The 18,334-nt window shown below is 31.1% G+C and overlaps 1 protein-coding gene across 1 annotated transcript; it reads right to left on the bottom strand.

Moving 5' to 3' along the window:
* On the bottom strand, nt 1–3,172 carry LOC112716318 (uncharacterized). The gene is made up of 5 exons (XM_025768203.3): nt 2,522–3,172; nt 1,721–1,988; nt 1,025–1,123; nt 612–826; nt 1–226 (listed from the first exon to the last, which is right to left on the bottom strand). The coding sequence occupies exons 1-5, from the start codon at nt 2,938–2,940 to the stop codon at nt 151–153; spliced, it is 1,077 nt and encodes a 358-aa protein (XP_025623988.1). The 5' UTR covers nt 2,941–3,172; the 3' UTR covers nt 1–150.
* Nucleotides 3,173–18,334: the final 15,162 nt, after the last annotated feature.

Here is an 18,334-nt window from a genome sequence, read left to right as displayed (position 1 = left end):
TACTAAAAGAAAGATGACATTTTTTTTTAATTATTATTTTGATACATTTTGAGTTTTTCATTGATTGATATCACTGTTATTATAGAGAAGGGAAAAAAATGAAAAGAAAAGAGGAAGAAAAAAGAATATACATGCCTTCCACATTCTTTTCTACAACAATCCAACAACACAGCTAAGATGCAATCTGTTTTCCAAGCCTCTTAAGTGATGACCCAATAGCATACACCTGCCAATGCCAAAAAAAAAAAATTTTAAAACTTCTTTTGCTAAAGAAATGGTTCAATATATTACTAAGGAATTTAAGGGATGTATCTGTGGCTGATGGAATGCATTGGCAACTTTCAGGGCCATGCATATAGGGTGTTTCAGCTAAGTTTGCCATAAAACCATTTTTTAAATAACAAAAAAGAAAATCAGTTATCTTATGTTTGGAGAAATTTTCGAAAATAATTATAATTGCAAAAGAATATATTTCATTCTCTTCTAACGATAAAAATAGTAACTTCTCAGAGGATGTGGAATTACACTAGCGTAATTAAGTTGAGGAAGCTAACTCGCTCGAAAACTAGAAAGAGTTCTAAGAGGGCAATGAGAATGAGATGTGTACTAACCAGAAAAGCAACTTTGCTAGGTAATCCCGAGAAGTGCCTACTGTATCGCTAAACTCATCACTGCTGTCTAGGTGATTATCTACATTTCCTTCTACTGATTGTTCAAGAAAATTGGCGCTGACATCATCCCCAAAGAATCTTCCCAATATGTTCTGAACAAGTTGGTGAATTATATCTTCCACTTCTATTGATGAAGGCCTAGACAGTTCAGCCACCTGTCAAGATGGGTGAGGAAAAAGATTCATAAAGTAAAACAAGATTCCGGAATCAGTAACTGCATATAATATATTAATGGAAACGAGGACGAGGGAGATAAAGAGGGGGGGGGGGGGGGGGGGGGCTTTTTGCATTATAAATTAAACAAGCATCAGTTTGAAATGCAGGGAATAGGAATTACAGAGTTGAAGCATTACCATATCAGGATCCAGTGACCGAAGATATTCCAACAAATTGTTACGGACTCCTCTGTCGTACTCTAACTGCATTATTTCCTGTTTCTGTGCATTCAACTCCTGAAACAAAAACAGATTTCTCCAATTACTTTCAATTGTTTTAGAGAACAGATTAAACAGGTGTGCCGGACAAAACAACAATGGTTATGGCGGTGGGCTGGCATCGTCATGCATATTAACGACAGAAGACCACAGGAGCCTCCTTAGTCCTTACCAAGCCATTCCAAGGCTCCTTAATGATGAAACCTTAAGCTTTAAGACGCCAAATTTTACCATTATTACAAAAGGAAATTTCATGTGTTGCTCGTTCTCCTTTATAACTTTCAAAGTTGTGGAAGATGGAAACAAATATCATGGTTTCTAGATTATCGGGCTAGGGATAAAATCAAATTTCCATTGCAACAAGCAAAGCTCAATTTACTATCAGTGGAAACTACGATGTGCCAAACAGAAGCAACTCAATAATCCCAAAACATAAGCAAACAACATTGCAAGAACTAGAATAAATCACCCACCAAGGTGAGGTTCTTTTTCCATCCAACTACAAATACACTAACTCAAATTTTAACTAAGACATCTTGTTATAAAGTTAAAATAGCAAACATATTCCACAATCATGATATCGGTTACTAAGAAATACATGAAAAGGAGGATTACCTTCTTCATGTTTGTCAACTCAGACTGCAACTGCTGAATGTAATTCAGAGCTTGAGGAGGCAAATCTCCAAAAACTCTAGGGCTGCTACTGCTGCAACTTTCCAAATCCTTTAATCTCAATTCAGAATCAACTTCACTCTTCATGTCATCTCCTCCATCCTTCACTTCCTCTGAACGCAATTCACAACTGGAATCTTCGACTACACACGGCGATATATCAAAATTCCTCATCAGGGACATCCTATACTCCGCATTCCACAGAGTGTACCTAAACAAAATTAACCAATCTCACAAGCTCAATAACACACAAAAAACAACATCTTAACACACAAATATGAACGGTATGAATTAACTTCTCTATTGTTCAAATTAGCTTCTAACTAAAAAATGTAAAAATAAAACTGGATAAACCAACTCTCATTGGAAACTCAAACTCACCATCAAACTCTGAGAATTCCTCGGTGGATCAGTACTAGAAGTAGCATATATCCAAAAATCTTAGTACAGCAGCTTTTAAAGGGTAAAAAAAGGGGGCTATTTTCATTACAAAATCAATAAAAAAAACCAAACTCATCCAAATTATCTTATAATAATCAGAGTGGAATGAACTATAGGCAGCTGAACAACTAAGTCGAGCATGATGAATTCAACTTGAACAGTTCAAAACATAAAAAATAAAAAACCAAAATTTGCCCCTTTTTTGTTGCAAAATTAACCTAAAGCCGAACACGCATGGATCCAAATTACAAATTAATCAAGAAATCATAGAAAGGAAACAATTGGAGGTAGAAATTGGCGTACCCAGTGATGATTGAAGAGACAAGAAGACGGTGAAGTGGTTGCTTGGAAACGGTTACAGTAACGGAGAATTGGTCGGAAGGGAGTAACCCTAGCATGGTGGAAATGGTTTGCTTCATGGAGTCTCTGGCGGAGTCAGAAACACCTTTGGAGATGACGGAGTTATCAAGAGGCTCGATTCGGCGGAGCATGTTGGCGATGACGGTGAAGCCTCGGTCGAAGGTGGACTTGCGAGTGGAAACGAGGTCGTCGGAGGAGAAGAAGCCGTCAACGCCGCCGGAGACGAGGCAGCGGGTGGTTAGAAGGCGACGGCGGAGGAATATGGGAGGAGAAGGGAGTGGGGGTTTTGGAGGGTGGAGAGGGTTGTGGAGTGAGAGGTCTGTGAGACGAGAGAGGAAGAAAGGGCGCGATGAAACTGCCATGGAAGAAGAAGAAGAAGAAGAAGAAGAAAGAACGAATCTACCCTCAATCTTAATTCTTAGCCTCTTAGCCTCCTCTTAGTGTTAGCTAACAACAACAACCAAAAAAATTGTTGTTATTTTTTGTTATATTTGTTTTCTTTTGTGGAGTAATGTTGCTAGTGGCTACTTCCTAAATACTAATGCTAATTAGGGCACCATTCTTTTTTTTTAGGAAATATAAGTTAATTAAGCCATAAGGGCTAGTGTTGAAATTGGTATATAAAAAATCAATACAAAAAAGTCATGACACATATCGAGGCTAATTTTTTGAATATTGAAAAAATTTTGGTGTAATATTCAGAGATTAAATTTTATAATATTTTTTAAAATGATGAGGGTAGAATAATATGATTCTGCTCTTAAAATTATGAAGCCTTCATAATTTTAAAAAAATATCACAAAATTTAATATTTAAATTTTATACTATAATTTTATCTAAAAAAATAAATGTTGTATCGAATGTATATTTGTATATAAAATATATATATATAAAAATATATAATATATATTAATTAATTTTTTATTTACATATAATATTTTTATTAAAAAAATATACATGAATCAATTTAGTTCTTGAATAAAAGCCTTAATTAATAAATTTAATTTATCAAAGATATAAATATGAGTTAAATTCATATTTTCTATTTAACTTGTCTTAGTCTAGCATCCTAGCATGGTTTTATCTCATAAGTTTAACAAAAGCACTAATTTAATTTAAGTTAATATTTTTTTAAAGACCAATTTTATCGTTAATTAAATTAATTAACTAGATCTATAGACAAAAGTAACATTATCCACTCTTTAAATATTTGTTAATTAACTAGATCTATAAATAAAAGTAATATTATTCACTCTTTAAATATTTGTTTATTTGTAAAGAGTAAATAATTATTTTTAAAGACGTATTACATATACAAGTCATTTTAGTTTACAAGTCATACAAATTGAGTCAAATCCAACAAAAAGGATACTCACCCATACGAGCGTGTCAATATGCACGCTACTCAATGATTTTTATAGCGCTCTTCGCATTCCTCCTCCTCCTCCTCTTCCTTCTTATTCTCCTTTCTCTTTGCATTTCTCCTCCTTTTTCTTCACGTGTTTCATCTTCATCGTCGTTTTTTTTTTTACTTTTGTTGTTGTTGCTGCATTTTTTTTCTCCTTTTCTTTCTATTGATTTTGCAACCTTATGTATTTTTTCTTTTTTGTTTAATTTTTTCCTCCCAAAAAGAATTATGAGAATATGAAATAGGAAGATGAAGAAGAAAAAGCAGTAGAAGATGAGAAGGAAGAAGAGTAAGAGTTTTGAATTATGCAGAACTTATCAGAATAAAAATATACCAAAATATCATCGTGTTACACCTAAATATCTCCGTGTTACACCCAAATTTACTACAAATATAGAAAAATATTTTCTCTAATGCTGCATTTTTTTCTTCTTTTTTTCATTATTTCTTTCTTTCTTTTAGTTAAATAAATGTAAGTCCATCATCTTCCAAGTAATTTTGCAACATTATGTGTTTCTTCTTCTTTTTTATTTTATTTTTTTATTTTTTATTCTTGTTAAGAGAGTAAAACAAGAAGAAATTTGAGAAGGTAAAACAAAAAGGAAAATATGAATAAGAAAAAAAGAAGAAGAAGATGGTGATGATAATGATGAAAAAAAGAAGAAGCAGCAACAGAAGATGAGGAGGAAGAAGAGAAAGAGTTTTAAATTATGCAGAACTTATCAGAATAAAAATATACCCAAAATTCTTAAAATACACCCAAATATCTTTGTGTTACACCCGAATTTGCTGCAAATATAGAAAAATGTTTCATCTAATGCTGCATTTTTTTCTTCTTCTTTTTTTCCTTATTTCTTTCTTTCTTTTAGTTAAATGAATGTAAGTTCATTCTCTTCCTGTGTTTCTTCTTCTTCTTTATTTGATTTTTTGTTTTTAATCTTATTAAGAGAGTAAAACAAGAAAAAACTTGAGAAGATAAAACAAAAATGAAAAGATGAATAAGAAAAAAAGTAGCAGAAGATGAGAAGGAGGAAGAGAAAGAGTTTTGAATTATGCAGCAAAATAAAAATATACTCAAATATCTTCGTGTTACACCCAAATTTGTTGTAAATACAGAAAAATATTTCTTCTAATGCTATATTTTATCTTCTGAATTGAACGACACCTCAGCCACTTGATTGGATTCAAAACAGTAATCAATTTCGTTCTGGTTCAATTGACAATTTGAACCTGAATAATTCATTATCTTCAACAACGAGATAACTGATGATGGAGGAGAAAGAGAAAAAGAAATTCCAATGAAAAAAGAATGAGGAAGAGGAGGAAGAGGAAGAAGAGGAAGAGGTGGTGTTAATGACGATGATAACGAAGAAGAAAAATAACATGCAGTAACGGTACGAAGCGCGTGAATATAAATTACTTGTAAAAACTTATATGGAAAAAACGCTTGTACATAGAGAATAATTCTTATTTTTAACTATAAAAAATTTAGCCATTGACAAAATTAACCAAAAAAAAAACTAACGTTGTATCTATAAGATATGAATTAGGTTCGATAAAAATAATTAATTATTAATTTTAATTTAATTAAAATATTAAAATTACTCTTATTTTATTATCTTCAATCTTTTTTTTTAGTTTATCTATGTCACATTTATCATTGTTAAGCACCTATTTTCTTATCTCCTTCGTTCCTCTTTTTTCAGTTAAATTTTTTCCTTTTTTTTCACACTTATCTTATCTTTTCTTTTCTTGTCAGATTTTTTTTTCTTTCTTCTCCATACGCGACAACGGTAGCGACGGCGGCAACGGTGGATTTCCCACACCATCCCCTCTTCCTTCATTCTTCCTCTCTTCTATTTTTTTATTTTTCTCTCTTCTTCTCTGTCCTGTGTGTCTTTCTCTATGTTTTTTTTTGCCAGCGACAGTAACATTTCATCAACGTCGCCTTTTTTCTCCCTTTTCTTTTTATATTTTTTCCTTCTCTTTTTTTTATCACCACCATTGCAACTTTTCTCTACAACTTCTCTAGTTGTTAACATTGCGACCTCTACTATCACTAAATATTTCACAAATTTCTCATCTTGGAGCTTGCTCGCACATTTATATCTCCTCAAATAACAACAATATTTTCACTGCCTTAGTAGCTTAAAGAAAAAGAGCACAAGCAGTATTAGCAGCAACAAAAAAAAAAAGATAAAAATAAAAAAATAGTTTAATTTCTCCATTCTTAATTGATTTTTAGGATTTTTTTTCTTTTTTTTTTGTTGATTTGATTTATACATGGCTCAATTGGGAATATTAATAAGTTTTCTTACTCTATTTTCTTTTTCTTTGCTTCTTACACAAAAATGGAATCCCTATAATTATTGTAAAGTCAAGTCTTTTGGTGGCAAACTGTTAAAGAAGATTACAAGAAGAAGAGAATCAATGGTTGCTTACATGATGGTATTGTTGTGTATTTCTTTTTGTCTTATTCTTTCTGTCTTTATTTGTTGAATTTTGTTGATGGTGGTGTTGGTAGTGGTGATACAGTAGTAGTGTTGGCAATGATTGTGGCGGTCATATAGTGATGGTGTTTAAAATTAAAAAAAATAAATAATAATTTTATTATTAACAGAGAGTTGAGTTAAAAATTTTAAAATGTTAAAAATAATGAAAGAGATATAATAATTTGAATATTTTGATTAATTTTTTATCAAAATCAATACAAAATTAATGATTAGTCACTTTGTAAAACATAATTCTTTTTTTATAGGTACAAAATTAGTTTTATTATTTTATAATTAGTTTTGTCAACGTTTGAATCATACTCTATTTGTAAAATTGTTACTCGAAATTCTAATTCTCTATCCATGATATTCATGGGAAAAAAAGAAATGATTTTGTTTGATATTATTTTTGTCAAAGCGAAGGTAATTGTATTACTTTAAAAAAGTGATACAAAGTTTAAAGTGAGACTAAAGAAATAGCAGCGAAATTCTCCCAATTGAAGCCATAAGTGGCTACCGTAATAACCAATAAACCAAAGAAAGGAAAATAGTAAAATACATTAAGAAATTAGGAAACTTGTCTTCTATTCATCTCCTAGCAGATCTTTCTTGATGAGTTCGAGATCTGTTGGACAGGGGTCTTTTCAGTTTCAAACACTTCTTTATTATGTGCTTTCCACAATACCTAATAAAGAGCAGTAAAAATGTTGAGGGCGTCATCACCTTCTCTCCCACTTCCAGCACCTAATAGTACCTGAGTCCACCATTCTACAAAGAAAAAATACTTTGCAGTGGCAGCACCAACTTCAGATCAACTGCTCCCCATACCTCTTGAGCCGGGCTGCACCATCGAAGGCAGTGGATGATGGTGTCCGGGCTAATCTGCATCTGCGACACAAAAGTGGAGTCGACTGAAAATGCTAGTAGATGAGACTTAGTACAGATAATCTTTCATGCACAGCTCTCCACAAAAAGATTTTTATCTTTGTTGGTAATTGTAAGCCTCAAATTTTTCTCCAGCATCTTGAGTTTTGCATGATTACAGGTACTTGATTGGTCATCCCATGCGCAAAGTCATACACAGCCACATATCTAAACACTACAGCATATTGCTTTTTGGAATTCAAGGCCCAAATCAGAGAGTCCTTGCTATTATTATTCAACTCTATAGAGAGGATGCGTGTACTTACTTCAGGGAAAAAGATTAATTGGATAAACTCTTTGTTCCATCTTCTTCCTGTGGCCAATAAGTCCTTTACTCTATTAATTGTTGAAAACATATTGTTGCTGGATTGATTGTTGAGACTAATATGAGGGCGGTAGCTAGAGTTCTTGCCAAACATTAACATCATCTCCTGATCCTATGCTCCACAACAAACTTTTTTCCACCATTTTTCTACCCTCTAAGAGACTTTGCTAGCCCCAAAAAGGGTTAGTTCCTTTGTCTACCGTCAAAGAAGACTTATACCTAAAATACTTATCCTTTAACATTTTGCTAAGTAGTGCATTAGGATTAATAGCCAATCTCGAAAATTATTTTTCAACCAGAGCCAAATTTTGTGCACGCAGGTCTTTAAAATCTAATCCTCCTTCTCTTTTGGGTCTTGTCATTTTGTCCCAACTAATTCATGACATTCTTCTCCTTTCAGTGCCTTTTTGGCCCCACCAGAATTGTGTTAAAATCCTGTGAATCACATCTACAAGTGAATAAGATAGCTTAAAACAGGATAGAGTATACACAGGAATTGCTTCTCTAATAGCCTTAATTAGGACATGTCTTTCCCCTACTGACAATAAATTTCTTTCAAGATTGTACCTTCTTTTGTATTTAGTCTTTGATAACTCCAAATGTGCATTTTTTTAGATCTTTATAGAGTTGATGGGAGGTCTAGGTATTTATCTTGGGCCCTTATATGGCTAATATTCAGAATTTTTGTTCATTGATTTCTAATGTGGAGCTGAGTGTTATGACTGAAGAAGACTGCTGACTTGCTTAAATTGATTTTTTGTCCACTAACCATCTTATAGTCATAGAGTAGAATCAAGATATTAGCACATGATTCTTTTTATGCTTTACAGAATAAAATGGAGTCATCTGCAAAGAGAAAGTAGTTAACAACCAGACTTTTTTTATGAATCTGAATTTTTTGAATAACCATGTTTTGCTCTATCTTATGTAGCAGAAAGAAAAGTTCTTTTGCACAAAAGAAAAAAAGATACGGTAATAGGAGATTTTCTTGACAGATATTTCTGGTTGGCCTAAAAAAAATCAAAAGATTGATCCTCCACAAGTACAGAATAAAAAACAGTAGAAATCAGTTATTTGATCCATGCTATTCATCTAGCATCAAAACCCATCCTCTCCATAGTGAATCATATAAAATACTACTTCACTCTATCATAGGCCTTATTCATATTTAATTTTAGAGCTATTTCATTTACCAAATCTGATATTTTGACTTAAGATAATACATGCACTCATAAACTATTAAATATTATCAAATATTAACCTTTAAAAAAAAAAAACACTTTAGTTAGTACTCACAATGTTATTCATAAATGATTGTAATCTATGAACAAATATTTTTTATATAATCTTATAAAAAGATTGATGAAAGACTTGAGAACTTGAATATTAATTTTACAAATACCATGTGTTTTTCTTTAAATTAAAGTAATAGATAACGTTGATATTTATAAATTATTATGTATTTTGTATAATATATATTATTTAATTTATTTTTAATATATATTTTATATTTTAATATATATTTTATAAAATAATAAATTTGAGACCGAATTTTTGTTTAAACCTAATATAGTTGCTAACTAATTATTAGCTCAATGTTTAAAAAAGGAAAACTAATATAGTTGCTAATAACTAATTATACTTAGTTATTAGCACAATATTTAAAAAAAAATAAAAAATTAACTTGATATTTTTGTTTACGTATCTGAAGGATTAATTCCATCTATATTTTCTTTCATAAAACAGAATTGAATATTGAATATCTTAAAATAAAGTGCTTTTAGTAAACGTAACTGACTTAAATAAAATATATTTATTCTTAAATCAATAAAAAAATCAAGATTATAGTTTATGATTAAATAATTATGTGGTAATTAAGAGTGCTTTATTTACTTTCTTAATTGAAACAAATTAATTTAAAGAAAGTTTTGAGTTGATTATATTAGTGGTTTTGGTTGAATCTGTTATCTGTGACCTAATTTGATTTTAAGTGAAATTCTAGAAATACAGATTCCTGGATCTTGTGGTGTAGAGAAGAATCTATAGATGTGGCTGTTTCTCGAATTCCCAACCTCACAACGCACTTATTCTAAAATCAGAAAACTGAATCATATCTTTCTTGAGGAACAAAAACAGTAGCTAACGACAGAAAGCTTATTCCATGTGAATTAATTATGTTCCAAATAAAGGATTCTTTAAAAAAAAATCATATTTTTAATAATATGCATTTTTAAAATATTTATATCTTTATATATTTTGTTAATCATACAAACTAAATAAATATACATATATATATATATTTACAATATAAACGAGATATTTTTATGATAAAATCTATATATAATTTATTATATTTTAAATTACATCGGTTTGGTTTTTTATTTTTTTATTTAATTCAATTTTATTAATATGATTGTAATTTAAATTGTATCGATTTTGATTTATTTTGTAATCAAATTCAATTCAAACTATTGTGATTTAAATTAAATAAAATTATGTTAGATTGAAAAATGACATAAATAACAAAATTTTTATTATTTATTTTGTTTATACTGTAAATAAGATATATATTATTTGTAATAACATGATATATATTAAATAAAAAACAAAAACAATATTAAAAACGTATATATGTAAAAACAAGTTCGTATTTATTTTTAATTGAACAAATACTTTAAACATATATTAGATCTATTAGTATTTCTTTTGGTGTAAGTAGAAGGTGAGATTGTAATTGCCTCAACTTTTATATCAATAATACTTATATACACTAAAAATGACATTATTTTACCACTTACTAAATATCATAGGCTGTTTGAAAAATTTATATAATTAAAATCTTTAAGAATTAGAATTAAGTTAATAAAATATTGAAGTTATTCTATACTTTTTGTGCAAGATAATAAAACCAAAATTAAATTTGTATAAATAGTATAGATCAGATAAAAAGAGACTCTTAGAGACAATAGCATATAATTTTAAAGTTATAAATTCAAGTCATATAAAAAATTACTAATTAATATATAATTATTAAGTTAGTTGTATACATTACAATTTTTAGCTGTAATTCTATTTCAGTCTTACGTTAACACAAGATACTTGTGAAAAACAAAAAAGCACACTATACTGTCATTTTATAAATAGTATAAGAAATTTAACGTAGATCATTTTACTTGAATTAGGATATGACTTCAAACTTTTTAAATATTTACAAAAATAGTGGTAAATTACTTATTAAATGAGTTTTTAGATTATAATAAAGAAAGATAAAGTTGGTCTAAATTAATTTGGATTGGTAAAGTTGCTAATTCACTCGTTCACTTAAATAAGTGTTACGGTCTTACGACTTCAAATATAATTGTGTATTAATTCATTAATCAACAACAAACTTTTAAATAAAATTTAAATTAGTCATAAATTTGTCCTTTGCACAGAAATTAGAAAAAAAGAAATCAAAGTTTGTCTTTAGAGAGAGATTATTCAAATCTATTTCTCACCAATGATACAAACTAATCTCCACATATCCTCAATCATTGAAACCAAACCTATAACTGAAACAAAAATCCAAGAAGTGAAAAAGAAAACATATCCAATATATATGATCTGTCTTCTCCAATCTCCACACATAGATTGCATCCTCTTGTGAGCTTCCTTCCTCCATTTGGTAGCTGCATCTCTCATATACCTCCTTACTTCTTTATTACATTATTGCATTTAATTTGCTTTTCATTGAAACGTTATTTGGTATGAATTATATTGTCTATCCAACAATAATCTTGTGGTGGATGTAACCTCATAATTTGGCATACTGTGTTTTTTTCTAAGTATTCCCACTTTCCATACAATGTGATCAAAGATTTCAGTCTTCTTATCATGACATCTATTATTTAATTAGCTAACACAATTCCACATTAAAAGAAAAATATATGTCATATTAAGCACTAAATAACAATAAATGATACCCACAATTCATTCATTTCAATTCTTACTGAGCTTGAACTTTTTTTTCTTTTTTTAATTTTAAAAAAATGAAATATATAATTAATTAATAATAATTATGTTTTATTCAGATATAAATAATTTTTGGTCTATGAATAATATTTTTTTTCATAAAAATAAGAAAATAACATAAGATTGCATTTTATTCCTTAGTTCCCCTATACAAATTTTTGCCGTTAAAATAAATGTTTAAATTAATATATTTAATTGAATTATCTAACTATTTATAATATTATGTTTACGGTAAAAATATTTTTATAGAAATAACCATCCCTATGCATCTTCTGTTTCCTTATTATTTAAGGATGATCTCACTAGTATAGCGCACCCTAAAATAACAGAAATGTTTGGTAACAAAAGAAAATCAGCTAAAAACAGCCATAATTTGTCTTATTTAATATTTATTAATTGTTGCGACAATTAATAAACGTTAAATAAAATAAGTTCTGGCTATTTTTTTTTCTCCCTAGCATTATCCTAAAATAAAATAGACCCTAGTTTCATTGTTGATAAAAATAAAGATTGAAAAAATATATAATTATGTTGATGGTATCATTTTTCTATATTAATATATGGCTTAGAAAAAAAAATTAGGATATACCAAAAAATGTTCCTCCTAGCTAGGGTTTGTTCTCTTATCATAACATTTGAAGAAAATGTGAATATCATTTTGTAGCTAAATAACAAATTAACGATGGAGGAAAATTCCAATTATTTTTAATTGAAAACATTAACAAGATCATCATTCGTTATAATTTCAATCTTCCCATTTCACTTTCGAAGGGATTGTTCTTTGGACAATCATTTCAAAGGAATTTATTAATCATGATTATGGTCACTTTAATAAGACTCTTTTTGGCCGTCCAATATATAATATTATAATCATCTGATAGGGTTTAATAATAAAAACAAGTATCACTTTAATAAGACTCTTTTGGGCCGTCTAATATATAATCATGTTATGAGGATTAATAATTAAACAAAAAATCTCCTGTCTTATCTTTCTTTTTTTTTTAAGAAATAAAACTTTTATTTGTTAAAAAGTCAAACGGTAGTTAGAGATCACATAAAAAAATATAAAACTTATATTTAACATAAAAGATAAATATTCATGAACTATTATTTGATAAGAAGCACAATATTTGATTTTAAAAAATTTTAATGAATAAAAGTAGACTCAAATTCAATTTTTTTATTCTAAATCTAGACGAATATGTTGTATCACAATAGAATAAATATGAATACTTTTCAATTAAATTTGTAACAATTTTCATGAACAATAAGTTTTTTTTGTATGATCTTTTTTTTTTTTTGCAAACAAGAGCTTCTAAGCCCTGACAAAAAAAAAATTACATTCCATAAAGATATTATATTCTATAACTATCAGCAACCAGATTTAATGTCACTTTTTCAGAAGGGTGCTCAAGCTAAGAAACACCTCTTCTTTATCTCTCTCCAATATGAGTTCGCTAAGGTGTAGGCTACTTTATTCGCCTCTCTCATTACATGAACCACCTTTACTCTCCAGTTCATTTCCATCATCTTTCGAATTCTACAAATAGGTCTAGTCAGTTCTGGATGAGTTTTCAAAGGATTTTTGATCAGGTTCACAGCCCCCTTTTGAATCTGTCTCCACTATAATATGCTTGATTCTTTTCCTCCACGCGATTTTCAATCCTATTTTAATAGCATAGATCTCTATTTCTATGGCCTTCTTCATCCCTAATTTTCTTGCAAATTCCCAAACCCATACTCCAACCTCATTCCTGAGCAACCCTCTAATACTTGTCGTGCCTCGGTTTTCTCTCGAAGTACCATCTGTGTTGAACTTAGTCCAATTTTGTGGTGGGACTTCCCACCCTATCAGTCTTGTAGATTTTTTACCAATCCTGATCTTTTTTTGTATTGCTCTGCTACACTTTTCATCTACCATTTTAATTTTTATCTTTTTCACTCTCTCCGGATCGTTTCTGTTTGAGTAGATATATTCATTTCTAAATTTTTAAATTGTCCATGCGATAATTATGAAGTAACTCTTTTAATCCATCCCATTAGTATTTTCAATCTCTTGTGAGAGGTTTAAATTTATCTAATCCTTTGCATCCAAAGTAAAAAATTGGTTTGTATATTGAATTTTGACTAGAAAAATCCAGATAGCTGACGCTGTTGAACAATCTTTTATAGCATGGAAAGTTGTTTCCTCTTCAGCATTACAACTCATACATAAGGTCCCTCTCGTCTAAACAGTAGTTTCACTGTGAGTTAAGAGGCTATTATGAACTACTTGCCAAATGAAGATTTAACTTATTGCATCCCTTTCTAGTCTCATATCTTCCTCCATACATGATTATTTTTATGATGTTGATTATCCAGACACTTGTAGGTATGCTTAATGGTGAATTTTCTATTTGGGTTTGGTCTCCAAATAATTCTGTCCATCCCATCCTCCCTAACAGAAGGGGCAACCCTCACAATCTTGTCAACTAAGTGGTTTGGGAGGAGGGTATCAAGTCTTCTAATGTCCCAATTTTTATTTCTGTCTAAACATTTGTTGACACTCCAACTATATTTGTCTTGTGTGATCATTGAAGAAGTCCAATTTTACAATTTTAGTCCATGTTCAAAATCCACTCATTTTTTCAAAATTTAGTTCTTCTTTCACCATACACATTGGAAGGACATGCATCATAGAATGACTCTTCTTCATAGTGCATTGGTGGAGGTTGTTGCCATGAGGATTGATCATACGCATATGACTCCTCCCACCTTTGAGTATCCCATCCTTAATACATCTCTTCATTGTAGCTCCCATTTCCTACAACATAATTGTAATCAAGCTCATTGCCAAAGTGAGAATCCATGATGAAAAGAGAAAATAAGAAATAAACCTAATAAGAAATAATGAAACAAAGTCCTAAAGCTAGCAAAAACTAACAAACAATCCAAAAATCAAGCTATTCATAATATTCACATATATACAATAACCAATAACACAACACCATTGCAATTCCCCGGCAACAGCGCCATTTTGATGATTAGATTTTTGACGGTTTAGAATTTCACAAATGAAGTCTCGTTGTAAAGTATAGTTTCTAAACCAACAATAATCCTTTCATGCAAAAATTTGTTTGTAACTAGTACAAACCCCTAAATTTATAAACCAAAGTATTGAACCTCGGGTCGTTCTCCCTAGGAATTACAATAAAGTGTCTTGTTATTGGTTATGAGTTATTTTGGGATTTTTGAGATTTTAGACAAGAAATATAAATGGCAAAGAAAATAAACTAACAACTAACAAAGCTCTTGACAAGATATGAGAACTAGAAGTCCTATCCTAGTTATCCTCCTCAATTGTGACAACAAATTGTCCATTGCTCCCACTTAGTTAACCTCTAACCATGGAGGAAAGTCAAGTGGATGAATCAATTTGATTCCTCAAGTCCTAATCAACTCCCAAGGGAAAGACTAGCTTTAGAGGCATTCAAATCAATTAGCAACTTCTAATTATCAATCAACAAAGGAATTAGATAACTCAAGAGTCACTAATCACTCAACCAAAGTCAAGAGGAACAAAATCTATACTAAAATCCAACCAAGCATTTCATCAAACACTTGGAAGGTACAAAAGAAAAGCAAAGCAAATTGACAACAAGAATAGAATCTAACAACAATTATTGCAAGGAATTAACAACAACAATCAAAAGAAACACAATTATTATGAATTACCTCAAATTGAATTGAAAGAAAATAGAAGGAACAAGAGTAGAACTACAACAAAGCATAGGAACAACATAAAGAAAATTACAACAAAATAATATAAAAAGAATGAATGTAACAACAAAGAATTGAGAAGTAGAAGAAAGCATGAATCTAAATCTAGATCTAAGAACTAAACCTAATCCTAATCCTAATTCTAGAGAGAAGTGAGAGCTTCTCTCTTTAAAACTAACTCTAAACTAATCCTAATGAGTGTGAAATGATCCAAAGTCCTTTTGCTCTTCAATTCTTGGCTTTAAATAGCATCTTTGGTGCCAAAGTTGGTTGGAATTCGGCCCCACAACTCCTGAGAATTCGCTGGAGGCGAATTCACTTAAAAATCAAGTATCAGCATCGACGCGTACGCGCATAGCACGTGTACGCGTCCATGGACCATTTCGCAAGGTGCGCGTAAGCGCCTGGTGTGCACGCGCGTCCATGGGCGAGTTCAATTCTTTGGCTTTTTATGATTTCTCCACTTTGCATTCTTTCCTCTTCACTCCTTTGATCCATTCCTATTCTTTTCAATCTGAAATCACTAACAAACACATCAAGGCATCTAGTGGAATCAAAGGAAGATTAAGATCATCAAGTTAAAGGCCTAAAAAGCATGTTTTCACATCTAAGCACAAATAAGGAGACAATCACAAAATCATAATAATTCATTGAATAAATATGGGTAAAATGTGTTAAAATCTCCTAAAATCAATACAAGATAAACCCTACAAATGGGGTTTATCAGGCTTTGAGATCCCCAATACTAAAAATGACTCTTTTAATATCTCCCGTATCTGGGCTCTTGAGGGAATTTATCACAACATCTTCATTGACCATGAGAAAGGATTTTGAACACTGAATTAGGCCTTTATAAACTCTTTCTTCATTGAAAAGCTCCTTAAAATACTGGACAGTCATCTGTTGCAAGTTATCTTGATGCTCCTCCTAACTACCATCTTCCTTTCGAAGACAGGAGATTTTATTCCTTCTCCTCCTAATTATGGTCTTAAGATGGTAGTACTTTGTATTTCTATCCCATCCTGGACCTATTTAGCTCTTGATTTTTGAACCCAAAGAGTCTCATCTTGTTGTAATGTTTTATCTAATTGTCTCTGTAGGTTCCTTTCCAATTCGTCCAATCTTCTATTTCTTCCATAAGACTTGCACCTTTAGATGCCTCCAATTCTAGTTTAGAGATGCTTCTTTCTCTTGAAAATATCTCCAAAGATCTCCTTCTTCCAAACATCTATTTCTTCCTTCATGGTTTTAATTTTTTGAAAAAATAGTTACCGTCTCCTTTTTAACTATTACAAAGCACCTTCTTAAAATCTTAATGTTGCATCTAAAATGATTCAAACTGGTACGGTCTGTTAGAAGGTTTATTCAAGATGCTCTCAGTATTCCCCAAGAGAGGATGGTGATCAGAATGGGCTCTAGTTAACACAGTGATTTTTACTTCTGAAAAAATCAGTTTTCAGTCCACATTGCACAGTCCCTTGTCCAGGTGCTCAAAAACTTCATCTCTGTCATCCCTCATAGCTCCCATCTAAGTAAATTTTGACATTTTAACTCTCATGTCAATAAAATTGCATTAAGAGATCCAACTAGCAAATTTTTGTCACTTTTTGCTATCCATTGGAACACCTCCTTTTTCCTCGATGGGACTAGTAATGGCATTAAAATCACCTATAACCATCCAAGGAGCATTAACATTCTTAGAAATATCCCTTAATTTCCTCCAACCTTCCTTCCTTTCAGATTCTCCTGGACTACTGTACACTATTGTAAGAAGCCACATCTGTTTATTCCTTTCTTCAACTGATGCATGGATAAATTGGTCCGTAAGATTGATGGGCCTTATGTAAATATCATTTCTATCCCACATAAGCCAAATTCATTCATTGAATCCTTTAGCCTCCACAATAATAGAATTATTGAAACCCAACGGTCTAATAACTCTATAGACCTACTCTCCTTCACATCTAGTCTCCTAAAGGGCTATTATATCGAGTCTATTGTTTCGAATATATTCTCTACAACTTCTATTAAAGGGACACCTAGCAGCGCCTCTAGAGTTCCACACAAAAATAATCATGGATAACAACGAATAAAGCAAGGAATCAAATTAAACCTGCATGTGGTCTCCCTCCTCTACGGAGTCAGCCCATCTTCCCTCTTCTTGCATATGTTTTTCTCCATTCATTTGTTTGATCTGCCAAATTTCATATTGACCCAATTCAGGCCCACAATCTCCTTCAGTGATTTCGATATCTAGTGGCTTTGGTTCTTGGGTCATTCTTTCCACAATAGGCTTTACTTCCATTTCTCCCACATTTCCTAAACCATTTCTTTTGTTATTCCTTATGGGACCCTCATCAATGATTAGTTGTATCCTGATATTATCCTTTCCCTCCACCTCTCTGCTTTCGTACGCCTTCCTCAGCCTCGTATCCCCATTCGCTTTCAGAGGTGTCTTTGACACACACTCATTGGTGTCTTGGGAGTTATTCCTACAATCACTTATTTGCATAACCATTTTTTCACGTTCTCGATGCATTTGGCTTCCTGTTAAAAATTTTCTTTTATATATTATGCATGTTCTTTCCTCCAATGTGGTTTGTTAGATCAACATTTTATTGGCGCTAATTTGGCGCGTCTTTTTCAGCCCCTCTAAGAGAATCAAATCTTGATCATCAAACATTGTCATCTTTCTTTTCCTCTTCAGTAGTAGTAATTATCTTCTTACCCCTCTTTGACTTCTGCATTATCATCCATTCTCCGTACAGTGGTGTTTGTTGCTTGGAGAGTTTGAGCTCTTTGATTTCTATCATCGTCAGCACCTGTATTTTCTTTCA

This window comes from Arachis hypogaea, chromosome 10, assembly GCF_003086295.3.
Source record: "Arachis hypogaea cultivar Tifrunner chromosome 10, arahy.Tifrunner.gnm2.J5K5, whole genome shotgun sequence".
Classification (NCBI taxonomy): domain Eukaryota; kingdom Viridiplantae; phylum Streptophyta; class Magnoliopsida; order Fabales; family Fabaceae; genus Arachis; species Arachis hypogaea.
This window is presented reverse-complemented; position numbering and strand designations above follow the sequence as displayed.